This window comes from Oryx dammah, unplaced genomic scaffold (assembly GCF_014754425.2).
Source record: "Oryx dammah isolate SB20612 unplaced genomic scaffold, SCBI_Odam_1.1 HiC_scaffold_5, whole genome shotgun sequence".
Taxonomy (NCBI): domain Eukaryota; kingdom Metazoa; phylum Chordata; class Mammalia; order Artiodactyla; family Bovidae; genus Oryx; species Oryx dammah.
This window is the reverse complement of record NW_024070189.1, coordinates 91890781-91917978: the sequence shown is the minus strand read 5'-3', so window position 1 is coordinate 91917978 and position 27198 is coordinate 91890781. Positions and strand designations below refer to the sequence as shown.

At 43.3% G+C, this 27198-nt stretch overlaps 1 protein-coding gene across 4 annotated transcripts in view; it reads right to left on the bottom strand.

Annotated features, from left to right (window-relative positions):
* Nucleotides 1-4011: 4011 nt before the first annotated feature.
* The window catches only part of ADGRE1 (adhesion G protein-coupled receptor E1), a 65458-nt gene continuing 42271 nt past the window's right edge, over nucleotides 4012-27198 (bottom strand). For all 4 annotated transcript variants that reach the window (XM_040242106.1, XM_040242107.1, XM_040242108.1 and 1 more), the window contains 11 exons: nucleotides 26822-26999; nucleotides 25626-25745; nucleotides 21527-21726; nucleotides 20696-20866; nucleotides 17894-18088; nucleotides 14054-14289; nucleotides 11554-11620; nucleotides 10765-10856; nucleotides 9406-9574; nucleotides 9188-9292; nucleotides 4012-4441 (listed from right to left, as the gene is read on the bottom strand). In XM_040242106.1, the coding sequence (XP_040098040.1) occupies nucleotides 4436-4441; nucleotides 9188-9292; nucleotides 9406-9574; nucleotides 10765-10856; nucleotides 11554-11620; nucleotides 14054-14289; nucleotides 17894-18088; nucleotides 20696-20866; nucleotides 21527-21726; nucleotides 25626-25745; nucleotides 26822-26999 (1539 nt within the window). In that variant the 3' untranslated portion in view covers nucleotides 4012-4435. The remainder of the gene's footprint in view (nucleotides 4442-9187; nucleotides 9293-9405; nucleotides 9575-10764; nucleotides 10857-11553; nucleotides 11621-14053; nucleotides 14290-17893; nucleotides 18089-20695; nucleotides 20867-21526; nucleotides 21727-25625; nucleotides 25746-26821; nucleotides 27000-27198) is intronic.

Below are 27198 nucleotides of genomic sequence, written 5' to 3'. Positions count from 1 at the left end.
ATCCTCCAACTAAAACAATAAAATATAGTTGATTTACAGTGTTTCCTCAGTTTCAGAGGGCTTCCCTGGTGGCTGAGATGATTAAGAATCTGCCTGCAATGCAAGAGACCCAGGTTTGATCCCAGGATGGGAAGATCCCCTGGAGGAGGGCATGCCAACCCACTCCAGTATTCTTGCCTGGAGAATCCCCATGGACAGAGGAGCCTGATGGGCTACAGTCCATAGGGTCACACGAGTCAGACACAACTGAAGTGACTTAGCACACACACATTAGTTTCCGATATACAGCAAAGTATGAAATGTTTAAACATCTCCAAGCCTCCTGTTTTCCCAGCTACCTAAAAGATTTTCTTGCCTTTTTTCCTGGCATATGGTCTCAACCAGAAATGGAATTTCCATACTCTTATATAATGGTTAAGATACACCCTTCTAAAGCTTCCAAAACACCTACCTGAGTGAACTGATAGATATGGAGGTTTGGAGAAGTTGCCACTGAAAAGACAAGAGAGACGTCAGAAGGGTAGAAAGTATCAGTGTGTCCAGAAGAGCTCGGACACGACTGAACTGAACTGAAAAGACCTATGTGGCTACGTGGAGGGCCCCTTAAGTTAAGGATAGGCTGGGAGATGGTGCTGCGGTGTTCATGAGCACCATGAACTTAGGCACATAACTCTGTGCCTAAGTGCAGCAGCTCTGGAGCCCAGGAGACAATGGAGGGCCCCACAATGGGTACAGAACTGCTTCTTACAGCCCAGGTCAAGCTGCATCTCAGTGTTCTGTCGACTTGACCTGGCCGTGGGTAGAGATTGCTGTGCTGAGCAGGGAAAGATACCCTGGAGAGGCGCATGAAGGATTTTCAAGATCAAAGCAGAGAAAAGAATGGGAGAAACACACCCTGCTGCTGCTGCTGCTGCTAAGTCGAGTCAGTCATGTCCGTCTCTGTACGACCCCATACACAGCAGCCCACCAGGCTCCTCTGTCCCTGGGATTCTCCAGGCAAGAATACTGGAGTGGGTTGCCATTGCCTTCTCCGGAAAAATGCCCTGAGCAGATATCAAATAATACTTCAGCAACACCCACAAACTCCTGAGGAGGAATTTTTTCTGAGAACTAAGAAAGAGGAAGGAAGACAGTCTGAGATCCTGTGGCTCAAATCTAGATATGGAAACTGAGCCAACCCATATTTGTAACCAAAGCAGGTGAAGCTTGAGCGTTTCAAATTACGTGAAAACGGGGTGATTTTTGTCAATGTTAGGCATGATTCACGAAGTAAGGTTTCAGAAGATGGAATATTGATTATAAAGAAGTGAGATGCATGTGTGCTAAGTCATTTCAGTCGTGTGCAACTCTTTGTGACCTTATGGACTGTAGCTCACCAGGCTCTTCTGTCCATGGGATTCTCCAGGCAAGAATACTGGAGTGGGTTTCGGTTCCCTCCTGCAGGAGATCTCCCTGACCCAAGGATGGAACTCACGTCTCTTATGTCTCCTGCATTGGCAAGTAGTTTCCTTACCACTAGCGCCGCCTGGGGGTAAAAATAGCAAATAGCATTGGATGCTGTACCTTCAGTTCAGTTCAGTTCAGTTCAGTTCAGTTCATTTCAGTCGCTCAGTCGTGTCCGACTCTTTGCGACCCCATGAATTGCAGCACGCCAGGCCTCCCTGTCCATCACCATCTCCCGGAGTTCACTCAAACTCACGTCCATTGAGTCAGTGATGCCATCCAGTCATCTCATCCTTTGTCGTCCCCTTCTCCTCCTACCCGCAATCCCTCCCAGCATCAGGGTCTTTTCCAATGAGTCAGCTCTTCTCATGAGGTGGCCAAAGTACAGGAGTTTCAGCTTCAGCATCATTCCTTCCAAAGAACACCCAGGGCTGATCTCAGAAGTGCAAAAGAGAAGATGTGCACCCTCCCAAGAAAAGCATTAGAAATGTCTCCTTCTGCTGCTTTTCCTATTTTTTTTTAAAGATGAAAACACTTTATCAAAAATGTATTTGGAAGTGTAAAAGCCCTGCAGTCTAAGCACATATTTAATCTTGTAGAAACCTTTAAACTGGTAGTTGTTCAGTCGTGTCTGAATCTTTGCATGTCCAACTCTTTGAGTCACCATGGACTATAGCCCGCCAGGCTCCTCTGTCCATGGAATTCTCCAGGCAAGAATACTGGAGTGGGTAGCCATTCCCTTCTCCAGGGGATCTTCCCAACCCAGGAATCAAACCTAGGTCTCCTGCATTGGCAGGTGGATTCTTTACTGTCTGAATCAAGTATAGTCAAAGCTATGGTTTTTCCAGTAGTCATGGATGGATGTGAGAGTTGGACCATAAAGAAGGTTGAGCACCAAAGAATTGATGCTTTTGAACTATGGCACTGGAGAAGACTCTTGAGAGCCCCTGGTACACAAGGAAATAAATCCAGTCAATCCTAAGGGAAATCAACATTGAATATTCATTGGAAGGACTGATGCTGAAGCTACAGCTCCAAGACTTTGGCCAGCCATCTCATTGGGAAGGACCTTGATGCTGGGAAAACTTGAGGGCAGGAGGAGAAGGAGGCAATGGAGGATGAGATGGCTGGACAGCATCATCGACTCAATGGACAAGAATTTGAGCAAACTCTGGGAAATAGTGAAGGACAGGGAAGCCTGGAGTGCCGCAGTCCATGGGGTCACAGAGTCAGATATGACTGAGTGACTGAACAACAACAAAATAACCTATAATGGAAAATAATCTGAAAAAGAATATATATATATTTGAATTAATTTGATGTATACCTGAAATTAACACGTTTTAAAAACTTTTTATTTTGTGTTGGGATATAGCCAATTAATAATGTTCTGATAGTTTCAGGTGAATAGTGAAGGGACTCAGCCATACATTTATTTACAAGTATACATTCCCCCCCAAATTGTCCTCCCACCTAGGTGGCCACGTAACATTGAGCAGAGTCCGTGTAACACATTTTAAATCAACTATGCTTCAATTAAAAAAAAAACATTGCATTCTAGTCTCAATAAAGCCAAATGTAAAATGATACTGATGAGCCTGTTTGCAGGGCAGGAATGAAGATGCCCTCATAGAGAACAGGCTTGTGGGCACAGGGCAGGAAGGAGAGGGTGAGATGAACTGAGAGAGGAGCACTGACATATATACACTTGTGGGGCCCTAAGTGGGAAACCTTAAAAAGAAGGGCTAGCTTTGTGGTTTAGAGCTAAGATGGCGCCTGGCGGAAGAGATGAGGGCGCGGCTTAAGTTGTTTGTCAAAATTTTTGATTGGCTCTCTTGATTTCCGTGCACGTGGACAATGCGTCACCATAGACCCCTGTCATGATGTAAGCACGTGGTAATCTGACCTTTAACTTGATTGGTAGAACTATGGAAAGTCCCTCGCAAAACCCCCCTGCTTGCCTATATAAACCAAGAGCTTACAACAATAAAGCGGAACTGCTTAGACAGAACCCCTGTCGCGTCTGATTGTCCTCGCTCGCCGAGGGGCTGGGTTGGTGGACAGCAGGCTCACTTTTCTTTGGGACCCCTCAGCTCTGCTGAGGGAAGTTCCACTGCCTCTCTTTTTCTGCGGAGCGCCCCCCGCATACACTGCCATGTGTAAAATAGATAGCTAGGGGGAAGCTACTCTAGAGCACAGGGAGCTCTGCTCAGAGCTCTGTGATGGCCTAGAAGGGTGGGATGGGGGGAGGTGGGAGGGTGGCTCAAGAGGGAGGTGATATACATCGAGCTGATTCACAATGTTGTACAGCAGAAATCAACACAACATTGTAAAGAAATTACACTCCAGTTAAAAATGAATGTAGAAGATCAATGTTATGTGGCAGCCTGGATGGGAGGGGAGTCTGGGGGAGAATGGATACATATATGTGTATGGCTGAGTCCCTTTGCTGTTCACCTGAAACTATCACAACATTGTTTGTTAATCGGCTATACCCCAGTACCGGGGGTGGGGGGGGAACGTTTAAAAAAGAGCTGGAGGTTTCTTCGTTGAAAAGCAAGCCAGCCAGTCAGAAAACAAATCATTTATTGAGGGCTACTCTGTGTGTGAAGCATGTGATAGACTGGAGAGGTACGCTTAAAGCCACACATCAATGGACTCAGGACAAATCAAAGTGGTAGCCAGAAGCTCTTGGTCCTGCCATTGCACTGCAATCTGTTGTCTCCACAAAACTCTGAAAAGTCAGAGTTGCAGAACATGGAAGGTAAAATGGTAAGCTGGAACGGAAGCTCTTCTTTTTTCACCAGGACAGGAAGCCATGGGAAGACCAACCGACCCAATCATCCATAATCCAAATTGCCCAGAGAGTTCTAGGGCTGGCGAGATACTGCATTTCCACATTAAGCTGAGAAGAGATTTCAGAGAAGGCTTCTGCAGGCACCTGCTTTCCTGAGATGTTATTCCATTGTGTATTTGAAAGCAAGAAGGGACTTCAACCCTGTGAGAGAAATCAGAATCAGAATCAATGGCAGGATTAGTACAGTTTGAACTCAGGGATCATATGTGTGTGGGCACAGGTCTTACAAATACAGGCAGAGATAAATGCGGCAACAAAAACTAGAAGGATAAACATTAAAAATGTAACAATATTACCTCCAGGCACTGTTGACAAACCCAAAAGCTATTCTCAGCCTCTTGACTATTGATATTCCCATTCTAGAAGCTAGAAAGCAGAATTACTTGTTTTGTCAAATTCCTCTGTAACTATGAGTGTTCATGTGATACAGTTCTGACCAACTAGGTGAAAGGGAAATCCACTAAGGGGCTTCTGGAAAAACTTTTGTTTCTTGTTAAAGAGAGAGGGTTGAAAGATGAGTTTGCCACTCTGTCCCATCATTCTTCTTCCTGCCTTGAACATGCTCATGATGACTGGAGCTATGGCAGCCACCTTGCAACCATGAAAATAACTGATGAAATCAGTATGTTATTGGTGAGATGGAAAACTAGGAAGAGCTTAGATCCTTAGCAACCTTCTAAGCAACAGAAGCAATACCAGCAACACCTAATTCTGAGCTTCTATTATTGCAATAAAAATAATTTCCTATTTATTTAAGCCACTGGATCTTAGTTACTTGTTCTTGGAATACGTCACAGGGGGAAAATTAATAAGACATTCTGGTAAGAGATGGAAGACCACAAAAGATAAATGCAATAAATAAGGAAATTGTAGTGTTAGAAAGTAGAAAGTACAAAAAAGAAAATCAAGATAAGGGGGTGGGAGAAGCAGAAATACCTGGGTGGGTGAATAGGAAGCTGCACAAAATAGAGTTATCAGAGGAAAGTCTATTGAAAAGAAATGACTGGAACAAAGATTTGAAGGAAGTGAGGGAGTTGTCTATGTGGATGTTGGGGCAAAAACATTCATGGCATTCAAGAACATTCAGTTTAAGACTCCAAAGAAGGAAGTGAGCCTGGCATGTCTGAAGAATCTTGAGCAGACCAGTGTGGGTGGAGCAAAGTGAAATGAAGGGTCTATTAATAGATGACAAGGACAGGAAGGAAGAGAGAATCAGATCAGACAAGGCCGTGTGGGCCACAGGGAGGACTTTGGCTTTGACTCTGAATGAGGTGGGAGCCATGGAGGGTTGTAGGTAGAGAAGGGAAGATATCTGACTTGGGTGTTTACAAGCACCCTCTGGTTGCTGCAAGGAGAACTGACCAAAGATAAGGCAGGGAAAATATTAGCGAGGCAGCGAGGTAGACCTCTTTTGAGTTTATTTCCATCATCCTGGATAGAGACAACAGGACTTGGACCACAGTAGAAGGAATGAAGGGAAAGAGAACCAAGCAGATTCTAGATCTATTTTGAGGAACAGTCAACAGGATTTGCTGATGGAGCAGAGATGAGGGAAGGGAAGAGGAAAAGCAGAGTCAGACAGAGTCAACGTTAATTTCACAACTTCATTCTTGAACAATAGAAAAATAGAGGACCCTCTGTGGAAATGAGAGGTGGGGGAATCTGATGATGTAACATATTCCAAATGAGACGCTCATTTGGGACAGGTTACCTCTGAAACATCTATTAGATATCTAAGTAGGCATTTGGTAGGTGGTAGGTTATATGAGTATAGAGTTCAGGAGACAAGTCTGGACTGCACATTATTTAAATTTTGGGGGTCGTTGCTAATAGATGATGGCATAGCCATGAGACTGGATGAGATCCATTGTGTAGAAGACAATGTGCACTTAGACAGAAAATGATGTGTTGTCAGGGGATACGTTCTCTGGGTTATCTGGCCCTGATCTATAGTGGAACTACTTTACAGTTTTATCAGTTTTAAACAACTGACAGTGATGGGAAATAATTTCATGGAAAAAATAGTTTTGCCTCTACTTGTGCATTCATTTAGATATTATTGAGATTATATATGTATTATGATTAATATATTAATACACAAATGAACACATTTATGAATTTTATGTGTTATGTAATATAAATGATTCTATATAACTTCTGAATATTTACATTTATGTACATTATATATATTAAAGAATATGAATAATTATATGTAATGTCTATATATTTAAAATTTTATGTACAATTTATATATAATATAAATTTATATTTATATAGTACATAATTTGAAATGCATATATTATGCAATGTGAATAATTACATATACAAAGTCTGTATATACAATTATATGTATAATTTATATATTACATATAAAATTTTTATATACTATATATATTTATTGGAGAAGGAAATGGCAACCCACTCCAGTACTCTTGCCTGGAAACTATATATTTGTACTTAAATGTATATGTATGCTTATATGTATATGTATGCTTATATGTATATGTATACTTGTATGTATTTATACTTATATATGTATACTTATATGTATATTTATACTTATATATGTTTATATTTATTAATATATAGTTGGGCTTCCCTGGTGGCTCAGTGGTAAAGAATCCGCATGCCAATGCAGGAGACATGGGTTCAATCCCTGGGTTGGGAAGATCCCCTGGGGCAGAAAATGGCAACCTACTCCAGTATTCCTACCTGGGAAACCCCATGGACAGAGGAGCTTGGCAGACTATAGTCCATGGAGTCATAAAGAGTGGGACATGTCTTAGCGACTAAACAACAATAACAAATATAAAATTTATACATTATAATATGAATGATTAGATATAGTGTTTGTTTATTTACAATTATGTGTATAATTACATGATATATAATTATGTTATATTATATATAGTACATTTATTTACCAGTGAGGAAACCAGGCAGATGTTATAACTGGTTCAAAAGACAACACAAAGAGCATACATATATATACATTAAAGTATAGTAATATTATGTATTATGTATACATTGTGAACATTGTATACATTATATGAGTGCTATGAATTATGTATCAGAGAAGGCAATGGCACCCCACTCCAGTACTCTTGCCTGGAAAACCCCATGGACGGAGAAGCTTGGTAGGCTCCAGTCCATGGGGTCGCTAAGAGTTGGGCACGACTGAGCGACTTCACTTTCACTTTTCCCTTTCATGCATTGGAGAAGGAAATGGCAACCCACCCCAGTGTTCTTGCCTGGAGCATCCCAGGGACAGAGGAGCCTAGTGGGCTGCTGTCTATGGGGTCGCACAGAGTCGGACACAACTGAAGCGACTTAGCAGCAGCAGCAGCAGCAGCAGCAGCAGCAGCAGCATGCATTATGTATACATTGTATACATTATATGTATGATGTAATACACAGACATGTCTGTTCTTTACATTCTCTTGTCAGCCAGTTACATCTGCTCATTCCTTCAATGATTAATAAGCAGAATAAAATCCTTAACATATGCTTATTTCATATCCATGAGTCATGATTTTATCTTTTTTAGTTTGCACAGCTACTGAAGTGCAGAGCTGGGATTTATTTATTTATTTATATAAATTTATTTATTTTAATTGGAAGCTAATTACTTTACAATATTGTATTGGTTTTTCCATACATCAACATGAATCTGCCACAGGTGTACACATGTTCCCCATCCTGAACCCCCCTTCTTCCTCCCTCCCCGTACCATCCCTCTGGGTCATCCCAGTGCACCAGCCCCAAGTATCCTGTATCATGCATCAAACCTGGACTGGTGATTTGTTTCATATATGATATTATACATGTTTCAGTGTCATTCTCCCAAATCATACCACACTCTCCCTCTCCCACAGAGTCCAAAAGACTGTTCTATACATCTGTGTCTCTTTTGCTGTCTCGCATGCAGGGTTATCATTACCATCTTTCTAAATTCCATATATATGAGTTAGTATACTGTATTGGTGTTTCTCTTTCTGGCTTACTTCACTCTGTATAATAGGCTCCAGTTTCATCTACCTCATTAGAACTGATTCAAATGTATACTCCATTGTGTATATATACCACAGTTTTCTTATCCATTCATCTGCTGATGGACATCTAGGTTGCTTCCATGTCCTGGCTATTATAAACAGTGCAGAGCTGGGATTTAAACCCAGGTAGCCTAGCTCCCCAACCCCCACCTTTAAATACCACAGTTTATCAAATGAGTTAATACACATGAACATCAAAGCTATGGTTTTTCCAGTAGTCATGTACAGATACAAGAGTTGGACCATAAAGAAGGCTGAGCAGCAAAAAGTTGATGCTTTTGAATTGTGGTGGTGATGGTTTAGTTGCTCAGTCATATGTGACTCTTGTAACCCCATGGACTGCAACCAGGCTCCTCTGTCCATGGAACCCTTGAGGCAAAAACACTGGAGTGGGTTGCCATTTCCTTCTCTGCCTTTGAACTGTAGTGCTGGAGAAAACTCTTAAGAGTCCCTTGGACAGCAAGGAGATCAAACCAGTTAATCCTAAAGGAAACCAATCCTGACTATTCATTGGAAGGACTGATGCTGAAGCTGAAGCACCAGTACTTTGGCCAGCTGATTGGAGGAGTCTACCCACTCCCTGATGCTAGGAAAGATTGAGGGCAGGAGGAGAAGGGGACAACAGAAGATGAGATGGTTGGATGGTTGTCACCAACTCAATGAACATGAGTTTGAGCAAACTCTGGGAGATAGAGAAGGACAGGAAAGTCTGGTGTGCTGCAGTCCATGGGGTCACAAAGAGTTGAACACAACTGAGTGACCAAACAACAAATGCTTAGCTTACAGCACATAACACTCAGTCTGACCAGAACATGCAGACAACACACAGTCTCACCGTTTTGGAAGTGGAGGGAACGGATGACAGTAAGATCCCTGAGGTCTGGGTCTCAGAGCCTGGTTTGGTCTTCCTGGTCATGCATCTTCTGTATTCTTCCCGTACCTGAAGGTGGATTACACACCATGGGGAGATGAATCACGCTTAGATATAGGGGGAGTGTGTGGCAGGGGCAAGTTCCCTGGAAAGAGCGGGGCTGGGAGGCAGCAGGTACGCACCTGGCGGCTGAGCAGACAATGAATGAGGAAGATGAAGGCCCCCTGCAAGCTGTTGATGACGGTGAACAGATAAGCCATGATATTGGCCCCGGGTCCAATTTGGAAAATGCCCAACACCCAGGAGCACCCCAAGATGAAGATCTGGGCAAAGGCTTTGAAGGTCAGTAACCTGGAGGGGAAGATTTGCAGAGGATATAGTTCTGGCTGTCACCCTCATGGGCCACCATGCTCCCAGGTATAGTCTGAGGCTGCCACCACATGACCCGTGACCTGGGTGAGAATCAATGTGGAACACAGGTTCTAAGCCTAGAGGTAGGGAAGTCTAATCCTACAGCCACTGAAAAGGCAATTGGCCTACAGGTACACATGGTCACAAAGATGTGTGGACACATGTATTTAATGCAATATTGTCTATGGTAATAAAAGGCTAAACATAAAGTAGCCAAGCCATGGAAGCAACCTAAATGGTCATCAGCAGACGGATGTTGTGGGGAAGGGGGTGGGAGGGGGGTTCATGTTTGGGAACGCATGTACACCCGTGGTAGATTCATGTCAATGTATGGCAAAACCAATACAGAATTGTAAAGTAAAATAAAAAAATAAATAAATAAAGGAAGACGATGTGGTACATATAGACAATGGAATATTACATAGCCATAAAAAAGGATGAGATAATGCCATTTGCAGCAACATGGATGGACCTAGAGAAGATCATACTAAGTGAAGTAAGTCAGACAGGGAAAGACAAATACCATATGATATCACTTATATGGGGAATTTGAAATATGGCACAAATGAAGCTATCTACAAAACAAACAGACTCACAGACATGGAGAACAGACTTGTGGTTACCAAGCAGGAGGGGGTATGGGGGCGGGGTGAAATGAGAGTTTGGAGTTGGTGTGTGTGTTCAGTCACTCAGCGGGGTCCGACTCTTTGTGATCCCATGGACTGTAGCCTGCCAGGCTCCTCTGTCTATGGAATTCTCCAGGCAAGAATATTGGAGTGCTCTTCTCTGGGGAATCTTCCCAACCCAGGGACCAAATTCAGGTCTTCCACATTGCAGGTGAATTCTTTATCATCTGAGCCACCAGATCACTTAAATAAACTGTGTTCCATCCTTACACTGAAATACTATATCTTTAAAAAAAAGGTATTGTCAACAGATTTTAGTATTGGAAACACTTGTTCCTCCTAGCAATGGTGCTAAGGCATGCTTCACATGCCTTCCTGATCTAGACACTGTGCTATATTCCATTTGGAGTGTGGGACCAGGCTTACAAAAGGTACTCAAGTGAATATTTGGGGAAAGAAGGAAAGGGGACTAGAAGATGAGGGGAAAGGAAGGCTGGACTGTACCTGGTGTCTTTGAGTGTGGAGACTTCCGAATTGACACTAGAAAGCTTCTGCCTCAGGATACATAGTGTCCAAGTTAGGAGGATGGAATTGACCTACAGAGACAAGCAGAAGGGGTGGAAAGGCTGGATATACAATTGGATGATGGCCAGACCATTTATGAAAAGGGAACTTTGACCTATAGTCTGCAGTAACCACTCCAGGAAGCCAAACAGTAACTCCTTCAGCAACCCACCCCAGATGATCAGGACTTGACTGATAATTGACAGCCTCCCTCATTTCTGCCTCTGCTTCCAACTTAGGACCAAAAGGAAAAAGCCAGTATATAACCCTAACCGATCACCTAGGATGCCCTGCATTTAGTCAGCCTACCTGTAGAGTCCTTGTGTCAACAGCCTCTGAGCAGGGCATACCTGAAGCCTTCCCTTTTTTCCTCTATAGCACTTTCCCACTTATCTGCCTGTTTCTGAGTCTCTGACAAAAGCAAGTGATTTGACAAATGAAAGTGGTTGACTCCCTTACCATAAGTGTTCATGTTCAGCCGCGACCAACTCTTTGCAACCCCATGGACTGTAGCTTGCCAGGCTTCTCTGTCCATAGGATTCTCCAGGCAAGAATACTGGAGTGGGTTGCCATGCCCTCCTCCAGGGGATCTTCCCGACCCAGGGATTGAACCCGCTTTCTTTACATCTCCTGCACTGTAGGCGTGTTCTTTACCACGAAGTGCACCTGGGAAGCCCTGGGTCTTTTTGATCCTCCTCCAAAACACACCAAACCAAGCAATCAGCTTACCACTATAATTGTGCACACTGGCCCCAGGAAGCTCCAGATGAACCCTGTTTCTGTATTCAGCCAGCAGCTATGAAGAAAAACAGGAGTCAGTCATTGTATCAAAGTCCTAACCCTAAAATGACTCATGCCCTGCCAGATATGCTTATGGAAGGGTATTGGAGGATGAGGTTGAAGTGAAAATTTTCACAATGGACCAGGTGACATTTCAGTTTTCTTCTTTCAGACCTTCTTCCTTAGTGAACGTTCCTGAAATTTTCTCTTCACACCTGGGATAGAGATCATTTCTCAGTTCATAACCTTTGTATTCCCTCTCTCCAGAACTCTCCATGGTACACTTTGTCATTCAATTCTCAGCTCAAATATCACCTCCTCTGAAAAGTCACACTGTGTCTGGTCCTTCCCTAGCAGAATTTGCTGCTTTTTTTTTTTAATAACATCTATCAGTATCATAAATTATCTTGCTCCGTTGTTTGTTTAAATTGTCTATCTTTCCCTACTAGACTATGAGCTGCAGGAGAATTTGGACTTTGAATTTTTTGTTTATCTCTGAATACCCAGCACTCAGTGCAAAGCCTGGCATGGATGAGGCATTCTGTAATTATTTGTTAATAGAAATGAAGTGAGAAATGGAGTGTTTCCTGCCATATCAGTAAACAAGGATGTCATAGCCATCAGCGATCCCAGCCCTCCAAAAGTGAATTTATGAGCCTGGAGGACAATCAGGAAAAACAATACCTGCTATCAGGCAGCCAAAAACCACTCCCCTTGGTGAGCAATGAGGACCTAGGGGTGGGGATGTGAAAAACCAGGATACTGGCCCCAGATAGCTGGGATGCAAATGAAAAGAATGATTTTAGTGAGCCCAGACTTTGTTAACAAAGGTCCATATAGTCAGTTATGGTTTTTCCAGTAGTCAAGTATGGTCTAAGAGTTCGACCATAAAGAAGGCTGAACACTGAAGAATTAATGCTTTTGTACTGTGGTACTGGAGAGTGAGAGTCCCTTGGACAGCAATGAGATCAAACCAGTCAATCCTAAAGGAAATCAATCCTGAATATTCATCTGAAGGACTGATGTTGAAGCTGAAGCACCAATACTTTGGCCACCTGATAAGAAGAGCTGACTCATTGGAAAAGACCCTGAAGCTGGGAAAGATTGAGGGCAGGAGGAGAAGGGGGCAACAGAGGAGGAGATGATTGGCTGGCATCACTGACTTAACGGACATGAGTTTGAGTAAATTCCAGGAAATAGTGAAGGACAGGGAAACCTGGCATGTTGCAGTCCATGGGGTCACAAAGAGCTGGACACGACTGAGTGACTGAACAACAACTATAACTACTATCTTCTCACATAAAACCTTTGATAAACCTACCTCACTTTAAAACAGACCCATGGCAGAATATTTCTAAGCCATAAAAAGGGATGAATTTGGGTCAGTTGTAGTGAGGTGGATGTACCTAGAGCCTGTTATACAGAGCAAAGTAAGTCAGAAAGAGAAAAACAAATATCGTATATTAATGCATAGAAAAAATGGTACTGATGAAAGTATTTGCAGAGAAGGAATGAAAATGCAGGTGTAGAGAATGGATTTATGAACACAGTGGAGGAAGGAGAGGGTGGGACGAATTGAGAAAGTAGCATCGAGATATGCACATTATCATGTGTGAAATAGATTGCTAGTGTGTGCATGCCCGGTTGCTTCAGTCACGTCTCACTCTTTGCAACCCTATGGACTGTAGTCTTCCAGGCTCCTATTGTCCATGGGGTTGTTAGTGAGGAGCCACTGGGTAATACAGGGACCCAGCTTGGTGCTCTGTGACAACCTAGACAGACTGGGCTGGTAGAGGGGAGGGAGGCTCACCAGGGAGGGACATATACATCATTGTTATTGATTTACATTGTCGTATGGTAGAAACCAACACAACATGGTAAAGCAATTTTCCTCCAACTAAAACCTAAATGAAACAAAAAGAGACCATGGCAAAAGAATGGTGGCAACAATAACATGTATAATGCTTTACACTGTGCCAGGCACTGTCTAAATATTTTGCAGATACTAACTCATTTAACACTCACAATAACACTATAATATAGGCATTGTCATCAGCTTGCATATAACAGATGAGGAAATGAGAGCATACAGAGTTTAAGTAACTTGCCCAAGGCAGCAGAGCTAGACAGTGGTGTAGCCAGGATCCAGACCCAGGCAAGTTGGCTCTAGAGTCCAGGAACTGAAAACTCTGCAATCAGGTTTACTGTTTACATTGCCACTACCCATTGATACTATAGTGCAAACAATGGCTTCCGGATTTGTACAGTGCACAACCTGTGCTACTGCCCATGGCAACCCTGAGACCTACAGCCCATAAAGTAAGAGCTCAATAAATGGTAGCCATGACTACTGCTCCTGTTATTGCTCTTTTGTGTGTTCATTTAATTATCACCATGGAATAGTTAATAATAGCAGTAATTTTCAGGGAAAGAGAAGAATGTCACTTACCGATTATACATCCCATAACCGTGTGGTTGTAAGCCAGCAGAGACAGCCACCACCAGCCCCGGGAGCCCATAGCCAAAGGCGCAGAGATACAGCATGTTGATGTTTCGAGAACTGAAGTAATTCACCACTTTCAGGTTCCTGACCATAAGGAAGAGCACCACAGCCTCCACCAGCATCCAGAAGAAGCACGCAAGGAAAAGGTAGTGCAGAAAGCCTGCGATGAGGGCGCAGCCCATCTGCAGAGGAGAATCATGCACCTTCAGTCTCCCTTACTCCAGGGAGTATGTTCAGAGGAAGAGGGCAGAGAAAAGCGGCTTCTCTGTTGCTGTTGTTCTTGCTTTTGATAGGTAAGAAGTGGATTTACTTAGAGTGTGCATTATTTATTTAGAATGTGTATCTATACATTCCATATGGCTTCCCAAGTGGCTCAGTGATAAAGAATCCGCCTGACAATACAGGAGATGCAAGACATGTGGGTTCAATCCCTGGGTTGGGAAGATCCCCTGGAGGAGGGCATGGCAACACACTCCTGTATTCTTGCCTTGAGAATCCCATGGACAGAGGAACCTGGTGGGCTACGGTGCATGGGGTTACAAAAAGTCAGACATGACTGAGCATGCACACCACACACCACACACACACACACACAAACACACACACACATTCCATGACAGAATTCTGTCCATCTCAGAAGGCAAAAGCAGCTGTGGTTAGTTTTTATGGGCTGGGTAATTTCATAGGCTAACAAGTAGGAAGATTATTTCAACTATATGTTTGGGGGAAGGAGCAGGGATTTCCAGGAATTGGGCCACTGCCCACTTTTTGGTCCTGGATGGTGGGCCTGGGTGCCCATGGGTGGTCATTTAGCATCCTAATGTATTACAGTAGTGTATAATGAGGCTAAAGGTCGACTGCAAGTTGAATCTTCTGCCATCTTGGACCTAGTTGGCTCTAATCAGTTTATATCGTATCCTCAACAGCTATGTCATTCTTTCAGGGTTGTGTCCAGCCTCCTTCCCTGATTCATGTTGATGTATGGCAGAAGCCAGCACAGAATCGTAAAGCAATTATCTTCCGATAAAATTTTAAAAAAAACCCATAAAGGGGCTACTTTGACTGGACTTCCCCAAATACAGCCTCTTCATTCATTCCACAAATATTTATAGATATATTCTTCAATACATGTAGTTCCGTCCCTTTAGTAGGGACACCAATCATTCTGGTTTCCCTAGAAATGAGTTTTCTCAGGATGTACAACTTCCAGCACTAAAACTGGGAGAGTCTGAGAGAAAAACAGATAGATGACCACACTACTTTAGGGAATGTTTGAAGATACAGGGGTGGGGGGAGGAGAAGGGATCCACAAACTACAGGCATGGATGGGTTGCAGGTTTTGTCATTAACATTTCATTGACACACATCCTTCCCCATTTATGTATTCTCTATGGCCGCTTTCAGTGGGTAAAGAACCCATGCGCCAGTGCCAGGAGATGGGTGGGGGGAGGTTCAGTCTCTGGGTCAGAGAGATCCCCTGGAGAAGGAAACGGCAACCCACTTCAGTATTCTTGCCCCATGGATAGAGGAGCCTGACGGGCTACAGTCCACGGGGTCGCAAAGAGTCAGACATGACTGAGTGACTAAACAAAAACATGGCTGTGTTCATGCTAAAAGGGCAGAGTTTCCTGCATTGAACCTGGGCTGGTGACTCGATTCATATATGATATTATACATGATTCAATGCCATTCTCCCAAATCATCCCACCCTCTCCCTCTCCCACAGAGTCCAAAAGACCGTTCTATACATCTGTGTCTCTTTTGCTGTCTCACATACAGGGTTATCATTACCATCTTTCTAAATTCCATATATACGCATTAGTATACTGTATTGGTGTTTTTCTTTCTGGCTTACTTCACTCTGTATAATCGGCTCCAGTTTCATCCACCTCATTAGAACTGATTCAAATGTATTCTTTTTAATGGCTGAGTAATACTCCATTGTGTATATGTACCACAGCTTTCTTATCCGTTCATCTGCTGATGGACATCTAGGTTGCCTCCATGTCCTGGCTAGTATAAACAGTGCTGCGATGAACATTGGGGTACACGTGTCTCTTTCAGTTCTGGTTTCCTTGTTGTGTATGCCCAGCAGCACTGGATGCTTGGGGCTGGTGCACTGGGACAACCCAGAGGGATGGTATGGGGAGGGAGGAGGGAGGGGTGTTCAGGATGGGGAACACGTGTATACCTATGGCAGATACATGTGGATGTATGGCAAAACCAATACACTATTGTAAAGTAATTAAGTCCAATTAAAATAAATAAATTTATATTAAACAAAATAAAATGGCAGAGTTGAGTAGTTGCCAACAGAGACCACGGCATCTGAAAAATTAAAAATATTTTTATCTGCTTCTTTACAGGAAAATTTTGTTCACCCTTGGTCCCATGATGAGAGGTGGGGAGTGCTACTAGCCTTTGGTTCCCAAGGGCTCTAGGAAGTGAAACATCCCACAGTGAGACGGTAGTTCTGCTTTAAGAATGATCATCATACCTGAAATGTCAGTAGTGCTTCCTTTGGAAATACCCCAAGAACCTACTGTTTCGGACACAGTTATTGGAGCTTAATTGGCCAAAAGTTATTGTTCTCATGGGGCACGCAATCTTGTGGAAGAGGTAGATACACAATAAGTAAAACAACAACAACAAAAAATCAGTATGGTTTCAAATATTAATAGGTGCTGGGAAAAGATGTTGAATAGAGTGATTAAAAAGTAAACTTTCTCACCTATGGATGCAACTAGAGATGATGCCACTAAGCAAAGTAAGTCAGAAAGAGAAAACAATTACCATATGATATCATTTATATGTGGAATCTAAACTATGATACAAACCAACACAGACATAGAGAACAGGTTCACTGTCGCCAAGCTGGGGGGAGGGAGAGGGATGGACTGGGAGTCTGGGGTTGTTAGATGCAAACTATTAAATTTAGAATGGATAGACACAAGTTCCTACTGTACAGCACAGAGAACTATGCTGAACATCCTGTGATAAAGCATAATGGAAAAGAATATTAAGAAAGAAGGTACATATGTATATAAATGAGTCACTTTGTTGTATAGCAGAGATTGCCACAACATTGTAAATCAACTATATTTCAGTTTTTAAACAAATAATTTCTCAACTGTAGCATTACTAATATTTATAACACTGCTACTGCTGTGCTGTGTACAGTTATGTCTGACTCTCTGTAACCCCAGAGGAGCCCACCAGGCTCCTCTGTCCACGGGATTCTCCAGGCAGGAATGGAATGGGTAACCATTTCTCCCTCCAGGGATCTTCCTGATCCAGGGATTGAACCCGGGTCTGCTGTGACTCCTGTACTGGCGGGGGATTCTTTACCAGCTGAGCCACCTGGGAAGTCCCTATTTGTAACACTATTGCCTGATTATTTTCTGCAATGGGTAGATGAGGGAGACTGTCTTGTGCACTGTAAGATGTTTAGCAGCATTCCCTCCCAAAGGTGACGACTAACAACATCTCCATATACTGCCAAGTGTCCCCTGAGGGCACAGAATCAGCCCAGGTAAGAACCAAAGGCTTAAAGAGTAGGAAGAGAGACCACCCCCATACATAACATGATCAGGAAAATCATTCAAAACGGAGACCTATCACAAGAAGGCATCAACTAGAAACTGGCAGATGAGTATAGGAAGAGGGGAAAGCACGTGCAAAGGTCCTGAGGTGGAAACTAGCTTTGAGGGAGTTAGGTGAGGATGAGCAGAAGCAGATGGGGAGATGATGGGGATGGATGGGGACAAAGCCGGAGGGATATGAGACCTGGTTGTCAGTCTTGTCCACACCAGTGAGAAACAGTATCTTGGCCAAGAAGAGGCATATGCAGAGGTGCAGGTGGATGTAGGTGTTCTGGTTTCGGAGGGTACGACACAGAAGGAAGGTGACGATGGCCACGGCAAGACACACCAGTGAGATGATCGTGCCCACATGACTGATGAGGTACAGGGCGAACTCCATCTGTCAGAGAAGAGATACACTGTCGGCCTCGGAGAATGTCCAGTTAGAACCCCCAGGCAGGAAAAAGAACTATCCAGACTCTTGGCTTGGCTATATAGAGCTTGGAAGCTTTTTCTCCCTCGGGCGCTCAGTGGTGTGAACTAGATATTGTTCATCATCACCCTTCGGCATCCATCAGCACCCATCCTCATCCCTCTCCTATGTCCTATTCCTATAGGGTAAGACCTCTGCAAACTGCATTTCCCATAATCTCTTGGGGCTAAGGTCCTGAACATCATTTAGGTTCTCCAGTGAGATGCACACATGAAGGTTTTAAAAGGCAGGATGGAGGCAGATACCAGTTTTCTGCAGACAGGAGTGAGCTATGGCTGGACTCCACATTCCAACTATCCGATCTTTAATTTCATGGATGTGGGGTGAAATGCCAAAGGTAATTTATGACCTCTGGGTTTCAGCTGCAGAGGGATGATCTCGAAGCCAAATTCAAGTGGCAGAACCCCTTACTTCAAGTCCTCCATCCCTTCCAAGAATTCTGTGAGCATCCAAGCCCCTGTATTAAATACTTTCCTGCTTGACATACCTTGAGAGGTTCCTGTTACCTGCACTGAAACAGGACTGATAATAGGTGTTCCAAGATGCTCCAGCTTCCAGGAGTGGAGGTGACAAGTTGAGTCCTTCCCTATGCCATTATTTCTAATTAATTTTATTGGGGGTGCTTTCTGTGTGTTAAAGATATGCCAGGCACCAGCTTCTCTATGAGGTTGTGATGTAGTGGTTAAGACTACAATTCTGCCAGTTTCTGGCTGTTTAAGCTTGGGCAAGATATTTAATTGCTCTGTGCCCATTTCCTCCTCTGTTAAAATGAGGGTACTAACAGTAACGATCATGTGAAATAGTTCCAAGAGGATTGAATGAAAATGCTTAAAGTATTTACAACAGTGCAGAAAACACGCATAAATGTTCATTTTCATCATCATTTTTCTCTTTTTCCCTAATTAAATGCTGATGCTTTTAATTTTTTGTTTTTGTCTTTTGGCCACACCTTGTGGTATCTCAGTTCCTAGACCAGGGATGGAACTCAGGACATGGAAGTGAAAGTGGTGAGTCCTAATCACTGGACTGCCAGGGAACTCCTGAGTCATCATTTTTCTCTTGTTCTCATTTTTAAGATGAAAAAATTTGGCTCAGCTCAGAGAGGCTGAGTGATATGCCAATGGAAACACAGCTATGAAGTGATTGAGATGGAACTTGAAACTAGGCTAGACTTGCTCTGAATCAAATTTTCTTAAGTCTTAAGCCTTACATTCCTCTAGGTAGCAATTTAGGACCTGCTTGGCAGAGAACTGAACTTGGGATCCTGCTACAGACAAGGATACCCATCACAGCACTAATGAGCATGTCTTTCCTCTCTACCAAATCTAACTTCTCACCAAGTCTTATTTCATGTTCCACCTCCTCCCTGACCTAACCCCTGTTCTCAGTGACACAACTCTCAGTTTCTGTAACACAAATTCTTGCACCATTTACAGGCAGACCTCAGAGACAGTGCAGGTTCAATTCCAGACCACCGCAATAAAGCAAATATTGGCAATAAAATGAGTCACATAAATTTTTATCTCCCAGTGCATATAAAAGTTATGTTTACATGCCACCATACTCACCATACACATTTAAAGGGTATAATAGCATATGTCTGGAAAATGTATTTATTAAAAAATACTTTATTGCTAAAAGATGCTACCATCATCTGAGCCTTCAGTGAGTCATAATCTTTTTGCTGGTGGAAGGTTTGAGATATTGCGAGAATGACCAAAATGTGACACAAAGACATGAAGTGAGCAAATGCTGTTGGGAAAGCGGTGCCAACAGACTTGCTCAATGCACACAGGGTTGCCACAAACCTTCAATTTGTTTTCTCTTTTTTTTGAAAAAAAAAAGTGATATCTGCAAAGTGCAATAAAATGAAGTATGCCTATAGACGATTTTGTAGAAAAAGACCTCTGAACTGAGACCATCCTGGGTTTGAATCCCATCTCTACGAATTACTGGCTTCATGACTAAACAGACTATGGAAGTCCAGCCTCCTGTCCTGAAAAGTGCATCTAAAAACAGCTAAAGAGTCAAGCACATAGTGTGTGTTAAGGCGCTTCAGTCGTGTCTGACTCTTTGCAACCCTGTGGACTGTAGCCCACCAGGCTCCTCTGTCCATGGGATTCTCCAGGCAAGAGTACTGGAGTGAGTTGCCATTTCCTTCTCCAGGGGATCTTCCCGATCCATGGGTCAAATCCCCATCACTTTACATCTCCTGCACTGGCAGGTGGGTTCTTTACCACCAGTGCCACCTGGGAAGCTCAGGTGCTCTGTAAGTGGGGCTTCTGGTTATGATTGTGCCTGCACCTGTTTAGGGTCAGTTCTCATGTCATATATAAGTGTCATAGCTTCTCAACCAGACCATGAATTCTCTAAGGGCAGAGATATGGCACACACCCCTTCTGTCCCCATGACTGGCTCCCACAATGCCCAATTCCATGAGAGGCACACAATGAATGTTAATCAGTATTTTCCCATTGGATTTGAGAACCCAGACTACAGAGCATCATTACTGACCGTGACCTCTCCAGAAGCCATGATGACAGCCAAGTTCACCATTCGATTACAGCCGCAGACAGTATGCGTCTTGGAAGCTTCAAGGAGCACACAGCCTGATGGTGTCCATTTGCCTCCCTCCAAATCCGGTTTCCAGGAAACGCAGATAGCACTCTCAAAATCCTGCTTTGGCTGAAAATTCAGAGCCTTTAGTTGCCTGAGAATCCATCTTGAATGGATTCAACCTGACCAACCTCAAGAAGATGTGGGCACGTTCTGTACAGAATGGAGAAAAATGCTGATATTTCAACGTCCAGTGATAAAAAGAAATGTCTTGGGTGTCAGACCTGTATCCATTATTAACTTGGTTATAATTAATATAAATAAAGTTCATGTAAGTGTTCTTGCATCAGCATTACTTCATCTAACCTCAACCTTGCCCATTGATGAATGGAAAAATGCCACACTGAAATAGAAGAGCTCATTTTTCTAGCAGTGGATTTTGGGAAGTGGTTGAGTTATCAGGAACTGTGGACACTTGCCGCTTAATGTTGTCACTAAGCCATGTCCGGCTCTTTGTGAATCCATGGACTGTAGCCCACCAGGCTCCACTGTCCATGGGATTTTTCCAGGAAAGAATACTGGAGTGGGTTGACATTTCCTTCTCCAGGGGAATGTTCCAACCCAGGCATCAAACCCACATCTCCTGCGTTAGCAGGTAGATTCTTCTTCACTGAGCTACCAGGGAAGCTCTGCTTAATGGGTCCCTGTCAAAAAATGAGAGTTAAGCCAACAGAGGATGTGGAGTTCCCAGTAGACAGCTGGGGGCCCAGTGGAAACCTTGTTACCAACCTTGATGTTCTCCAGAGTGTAGATGACTGGTTTAGAGAACCCGTCTTTCTTCCCTCCTGTTATGATGCCCCCAACAACGCGAGAATTCATCTTCAGCTTCTTCTTGGAGTTGGTCCAGGGGATCTGAAGATCTTGCAAGAAGCGTTCATCCAAAATAGACTCCATGCCCGCAAAGGAAACGAAAGCCACCCCGTTGATCCCTGAAATTTCCCGAAAATTAAAAAAAAAGCCAATCATTTGCTTAGTAGCTATTACAGATGACCCAGCTCATCCACACATACACACACACTTTAATATCTCACGTATTTCTGCACCTTCACTGGCCTCCTTTGAGGACTGAAACACCAGTGGACTTCCAGATAGTTAACTCTCATCAGAAACTTTAAAAAATATCTGAGACTTCCCTGGTGGTCCAATGGTTAAGAATCTACCTCGCAATGTAGGGGACTCAGGTTTGATCCCTGGTCAGGGAACTAAGATCCCACATGCCACAGGGCAATTGAATCCAAGCACCAGAAGTAGAGAGACCATGTGCCACAACAGAGCCTCAACACAGCCAAATAAATAAATTAACTTGAAAAAAAAAAATCCTGAGGTGGTATTACCTAAAAAAAAAAAATCTTGGCTACATTTAAAAATTAATTTGAATTTGTGTTGTTTTTAAGGGACGATTCAACTCAGCAGTGGGAAATAAGTTTCTCTTCTCACATTTATGGTTATTCTTGTTCAGTCTCTTTGGTGGGCTTTCCCTTTCAATGTTGGTGGTCTGTGTCCTAGCCTGTTCCTGGGCCGTCCAGACAGCATATAGATCAGGGGAGTGGTGAACAATGACCTACAAGCCAATCTGGCCATCATTGTTTTTTTTTTTTAATTAAAAAAATTTTTTTTAGGCTGTGCTGGTCTTTGTGGCTGCAAACAGGCTTTATCTAGCTGCAGTGAGTAGGGGTACTCTCCATTTGCAAGGCAAGGGCTTCTCATTGTGGTGGCTTCTCTTGTTGTAGAGCATGGGCTCTGGGGCATGCAGGCTGCAGTAGCTCCAGTGAATGGGCTCAGTAGTGGTGGCACACAGGCTTCATTTCCCTGCGGCATGTACGATCTTCTCTGACCTGGGATCAAACCCACATCTCCTGCGTTGGTAGGTGGATTCTTAACCAATGGACCTTAAGGGTAGTCCCCATTGCCTGTTTTCTCACCCATTAATTTACATATGGCCTAGGAATGCTTTTGCGCACCCTGAGGACAGAGTTGAAAGAGTTGCAACAGATCCTATCGCGCTCAACGCCTTGAACATTTACTAACCACGGTTTACAGGAAGCGTTTGCTAATTCCTGATACAGATTAGCACTGTATGTTAGAAATTTAGTATGAGTCACACGTGTAATTTTAAATTTTCCAGTAACCATGTTTCAGAACAGTGAAAAAAGGGGGGGGGATTATTTAAGTTATATATTAACTCACTACCTGCAAAATATTTTCATTTCAACATGTTGTCATTCTAAAAATTATTAATTAGATATTTTAATTCCTTCATCTCTGGCACCAAGACATTGAAATCCAGTATGTATATTACACTCACAGTCTAACCACACTTAAAGCTCTCAATAACAAAATGTGACCAATGGCTGCTGACTAGACAGGAAACATCTTGTCACTCCCATATTGTAAGATTGTTTTTAAATTAACTTTTTGTTGAGATATAGTTGATTTACAATGTTGTCTTAGTTTCTGCTGTGTACCAAAGTAAATCAGCCATTGTTGTTCAGTCTCTAAGCCGTGTCTGACTCTTTGCCACCCCATGGACTGTAGCACACCAAGCTTCCCTATCTCTCGATATCTCCTGGAGTTTGCTCAAACTGATGTCCATTGAGTCGGTGATGCCATCCTACCATCTCATCCTTTGTCACCCCCTTCTTCTCCTACCCTCAGTCTTTCCCAGCATCAGGGTCTTTTGCATAGACCTGCCATACATATACAAATATCCACACTCTTCCAGACTCTACTCCCAGAGATTATTTAATGTCTGACTTCCCTAGAAGATGGTAAACTTCCTGAGGGCATGGGCTATTTCTGCCTCTATCATTATTTTATTTTTAATAAATACTTGTGACCCTGTGGACTGTAGCCCACCAGTGAGTAGCCCACCAGGCTCCTCCGTCCATGGGACTCTCCAGGCAAGAGTACTGGAGCGGGTTGCCATTTCCTTCTCCAGGGGATCTTCCCAACCCAGGGATCGAACCCAGGTCTCCCATATTAGAGGCAGATGCTTTAACCTCTGAGCCACCAGGGAATGTAAATATTTGCTCAAAATAATAAAAAAATTAAAGTTAAAAAATAAAGGCACCCCAATGTTCATTGCAGCAATATTTACAATAGTCAAAGCATGGAAGCAATCTTTTTTTGTTGTTTAGGGTTTTTTTTTTTTTTTACTTTTTAAAAAATTTATTTATTTTAATTGGAGGCTAATTACTTTACAATATTGTAGTGGTTTTTGCCATACATTGACATGACTCAGCCATGGGTTTACATGTGTTCCCCATCCTGAACCCCCCTCCCACTTCCCTCCCGATCCCATCCCATCCCTTTGGGTCATCCCAGTGCACCAGCCCTGAGCACCCTGTCTCATGCATTAAACCTGGACTGGTGATCTGTTTCACGTATGATAATATACATGTTTCAATGTTATTCTCTCAGATCATCCCACCCTCGCCTTCTCCCACAGAGTCCAAAAGACTGTTCTATACATCTGTGTCTCTTTTGCTGTCTTGCATATAGGGTTGTGGTTAACATCTTTCTAAATTCCATATATATGCGTTAGTATACTGTATTGGTGTTTTTCTTTCTTGCTTACTTCACTCTGTATAATAGGCTCTAGATTCATCCACCTCATTAGAACTGATTCAAATGTATTCTTTTTAATGGCCGAGTAATATTCCATTGTGTATATGTACCACAGCTTTCTTATCCATTCGTCTGCTGATGGATATCTAGGTTGCTTCCATGTTCTGGCTATTATAAACACTGCTGTGATGAACACTGGGGTACATGTGTCTCTTTCAATTCTGGTTTCTTCAGTGTGTGGCATGGAAGTAGTCTAAATATCCATGGACAGGTGAATGGATAAAGAAGATATGGTACATATAAACAATGGAATACTACTCAGCATAAAAAAGAATGAAATAATGTCATTTGCATTAACATGGATGGAGCTGGAGATTATCATACACAGTCAGTCAGACAGAGGAAATAAACCATAAGATGTCACTTATATGCAGAATTTTAAAAAACTGATCCAAGTGAATTTATTTACAAAACTGAAACAGACTTGCAGACGTAGAGAATGAATTTATGGTAACTGCATGGATCGGGGTGGGGAGAGTCTGGGGAAAGGATACATAGGGGGAGTTTTGGATTGATAGGAACACACTGCTCTATTTGAAACAGATAACCAACAAAACATTGTTTTTGTTGTGCTCAGTCGAGTCTGACTCTTTGCTACCCCGTGGACTATAGCCCACCAGGCTCCTCTGTCCATGGGATTTCCCAGGCAAGAATACTGGAGTGGGTCACCACTTTCTCTTCCAGAGGATCTTCCCCACCCAGGGATTGAACCCGCATCTCTTGCATCTCCTGCACTAACAGGCAGAGTCTACCACTAGTGCCACCTGGGAAGCCCAACCAATAAGGGCTTACTATAAAAATTTTGTTTAATTTAAAAAAGGTCTAAAAAGCTGTCAATCCGTGGGGGGGGGGTGGCAGGGAGGCTCAGAAGGGAGGTGATATATGAATACATATTGCTGATTCTGGAGAAGAAAATGGCAATCCACTCCAGTATTCTTGCCTGGGAAATCCCACGGACAAAGGAACCTGGTCGGCTATACAGTACATGGGGTCGCCAAGGGTTGGACATGACTAAGCGACTGAGCACGCATATAGCTGATTCACTTTGTTGTACAGCAGACATGAACACAACGTTGTAAAGCAAGTACACTCCAATTAAAAAACATTAAAAATTAAATTTTTTAAAAAGGCAATCAATCCATTAATATTTATTGCTTGAATGCACCATAACCCTCTTTGTTTCTCAGGAATGGGTTTGTACCTGTGGATTCCGATTCTTCGATTGTGGAACACCAGATCTTCATTTCATCCCCTTTTGCTTTCAACTTAAATGTCTCATTCTCGTTAGTGCATTCTTTGTCAATCACTTTGCTCTCGATATCTAAAAGGGAGAAAGGGAGAAGTGGCAGGAGCTCACCCAGAAAGTGGGATCTGACTTTGGTTTCTGGCCAAGAAAGGAATGCATCTCTAGTTGAAAGCAAGGGAAAGAACAGAAAGAATGATGGGTCATGGGAAAGACCTTGAGGCCCTTAACTGGCAGGCAGATGGAGGCACCAAACAAATTTGAAACCCAGTTGGAACTCTAGGAGTAAGGGTTCACATCTCAGGAGATGCTTCAGGGAAAAATGAACTTGAAGTGAACGAGGATGGAAGATAACAGTCATGAGCCTCTGACTATGTCAAAGTTAGACTGGTTTTCCAAAACCAAAGGAAATCGGGAGGGTCTGGAGCAAGCCCAGCAGGGTGGAAAAGGGCTCATGTTCTGCAGTCACAAACTAGGGGCCCAGCTCTACCACCCACTTGCTGTGTAAACTTGACCAGTGACTTAACCTCTCTGAGCCTCAGATTTCTTACCTGTAACATGGCAATAATTACAGGACTTTTCATGAAAACAAGATGGGTAATGGAACCAGAGGTGTCCTTTAGAAATATAAGCTAGATGACACTGTGTTTATTCTCAAACTTTTCAATCCCACTCCCTCCCATTATCTCAAGTAAAACTGTGACTCCCTACTATGTGTTCAGTCACCTCCAACTCTTTGGGACCTCTTGGACTGTAGCCTGCCAGGCTCCTCCAACCATGGGATTTCCCAGGCAAGAATACTGGAGTGGATTGCCATTCCTCCTCCAGGGGTTCTTCCTGACCTGGGGATCGAACCCAGGTGTCCTGCATTTCCTGCATTGCAAGCAGATTCTTTACCACTAAGACATCAGGGAAGCCTGCATTTGTCTACAAAATCCGCCTCTCTCTTTTCTGATCCCTTCTCCTACAGATTTTACTGTGCTCCACTCTTGTTTAGGGCTTCCCAAGTGGTTCAGTGGTAACGAATCCACCTGCCAATGCAGGAGACACAAGTTGGATGTAGTATATGAGAAAGCCATGGGGAATCACAATGTCAAAGTCACCCACCTAAGTCAGCCCCCGGGTGTGACCTTGACACCAAAGATATATCCTACCTAAATTCTTCGTCTGAATAGTCTGACTGACATTCGCTGAGGGTTTCAGAAAAGCTGCCAACGTGGTGCTTTGCACGCTCTCCAGCAAGACTGTGGCCAGCGTAGAGGTCTCTTCTTTGGTGAAGTTGGACCACTTGGATGTGTTTTCAATCACAGAGGTGAATCTCTTAGCTGTACTCTGCAAGGAAAGGTGTGTGTTTGCTCTTTCTCTCATCAGTGAAGCAGCAGTTGTCCCCCGTCTCTCACCATGAGAACGGGTTGACAGTCTGGGATGATGAAGAATCTAAAAGGCCATTCACTAGGGACTTCCCTGGTGGCCAGTGGTTAAGACTCCTCCATACAGGGCAGGTGGCGTGGGTTCCATCCCTGGTTGGGAA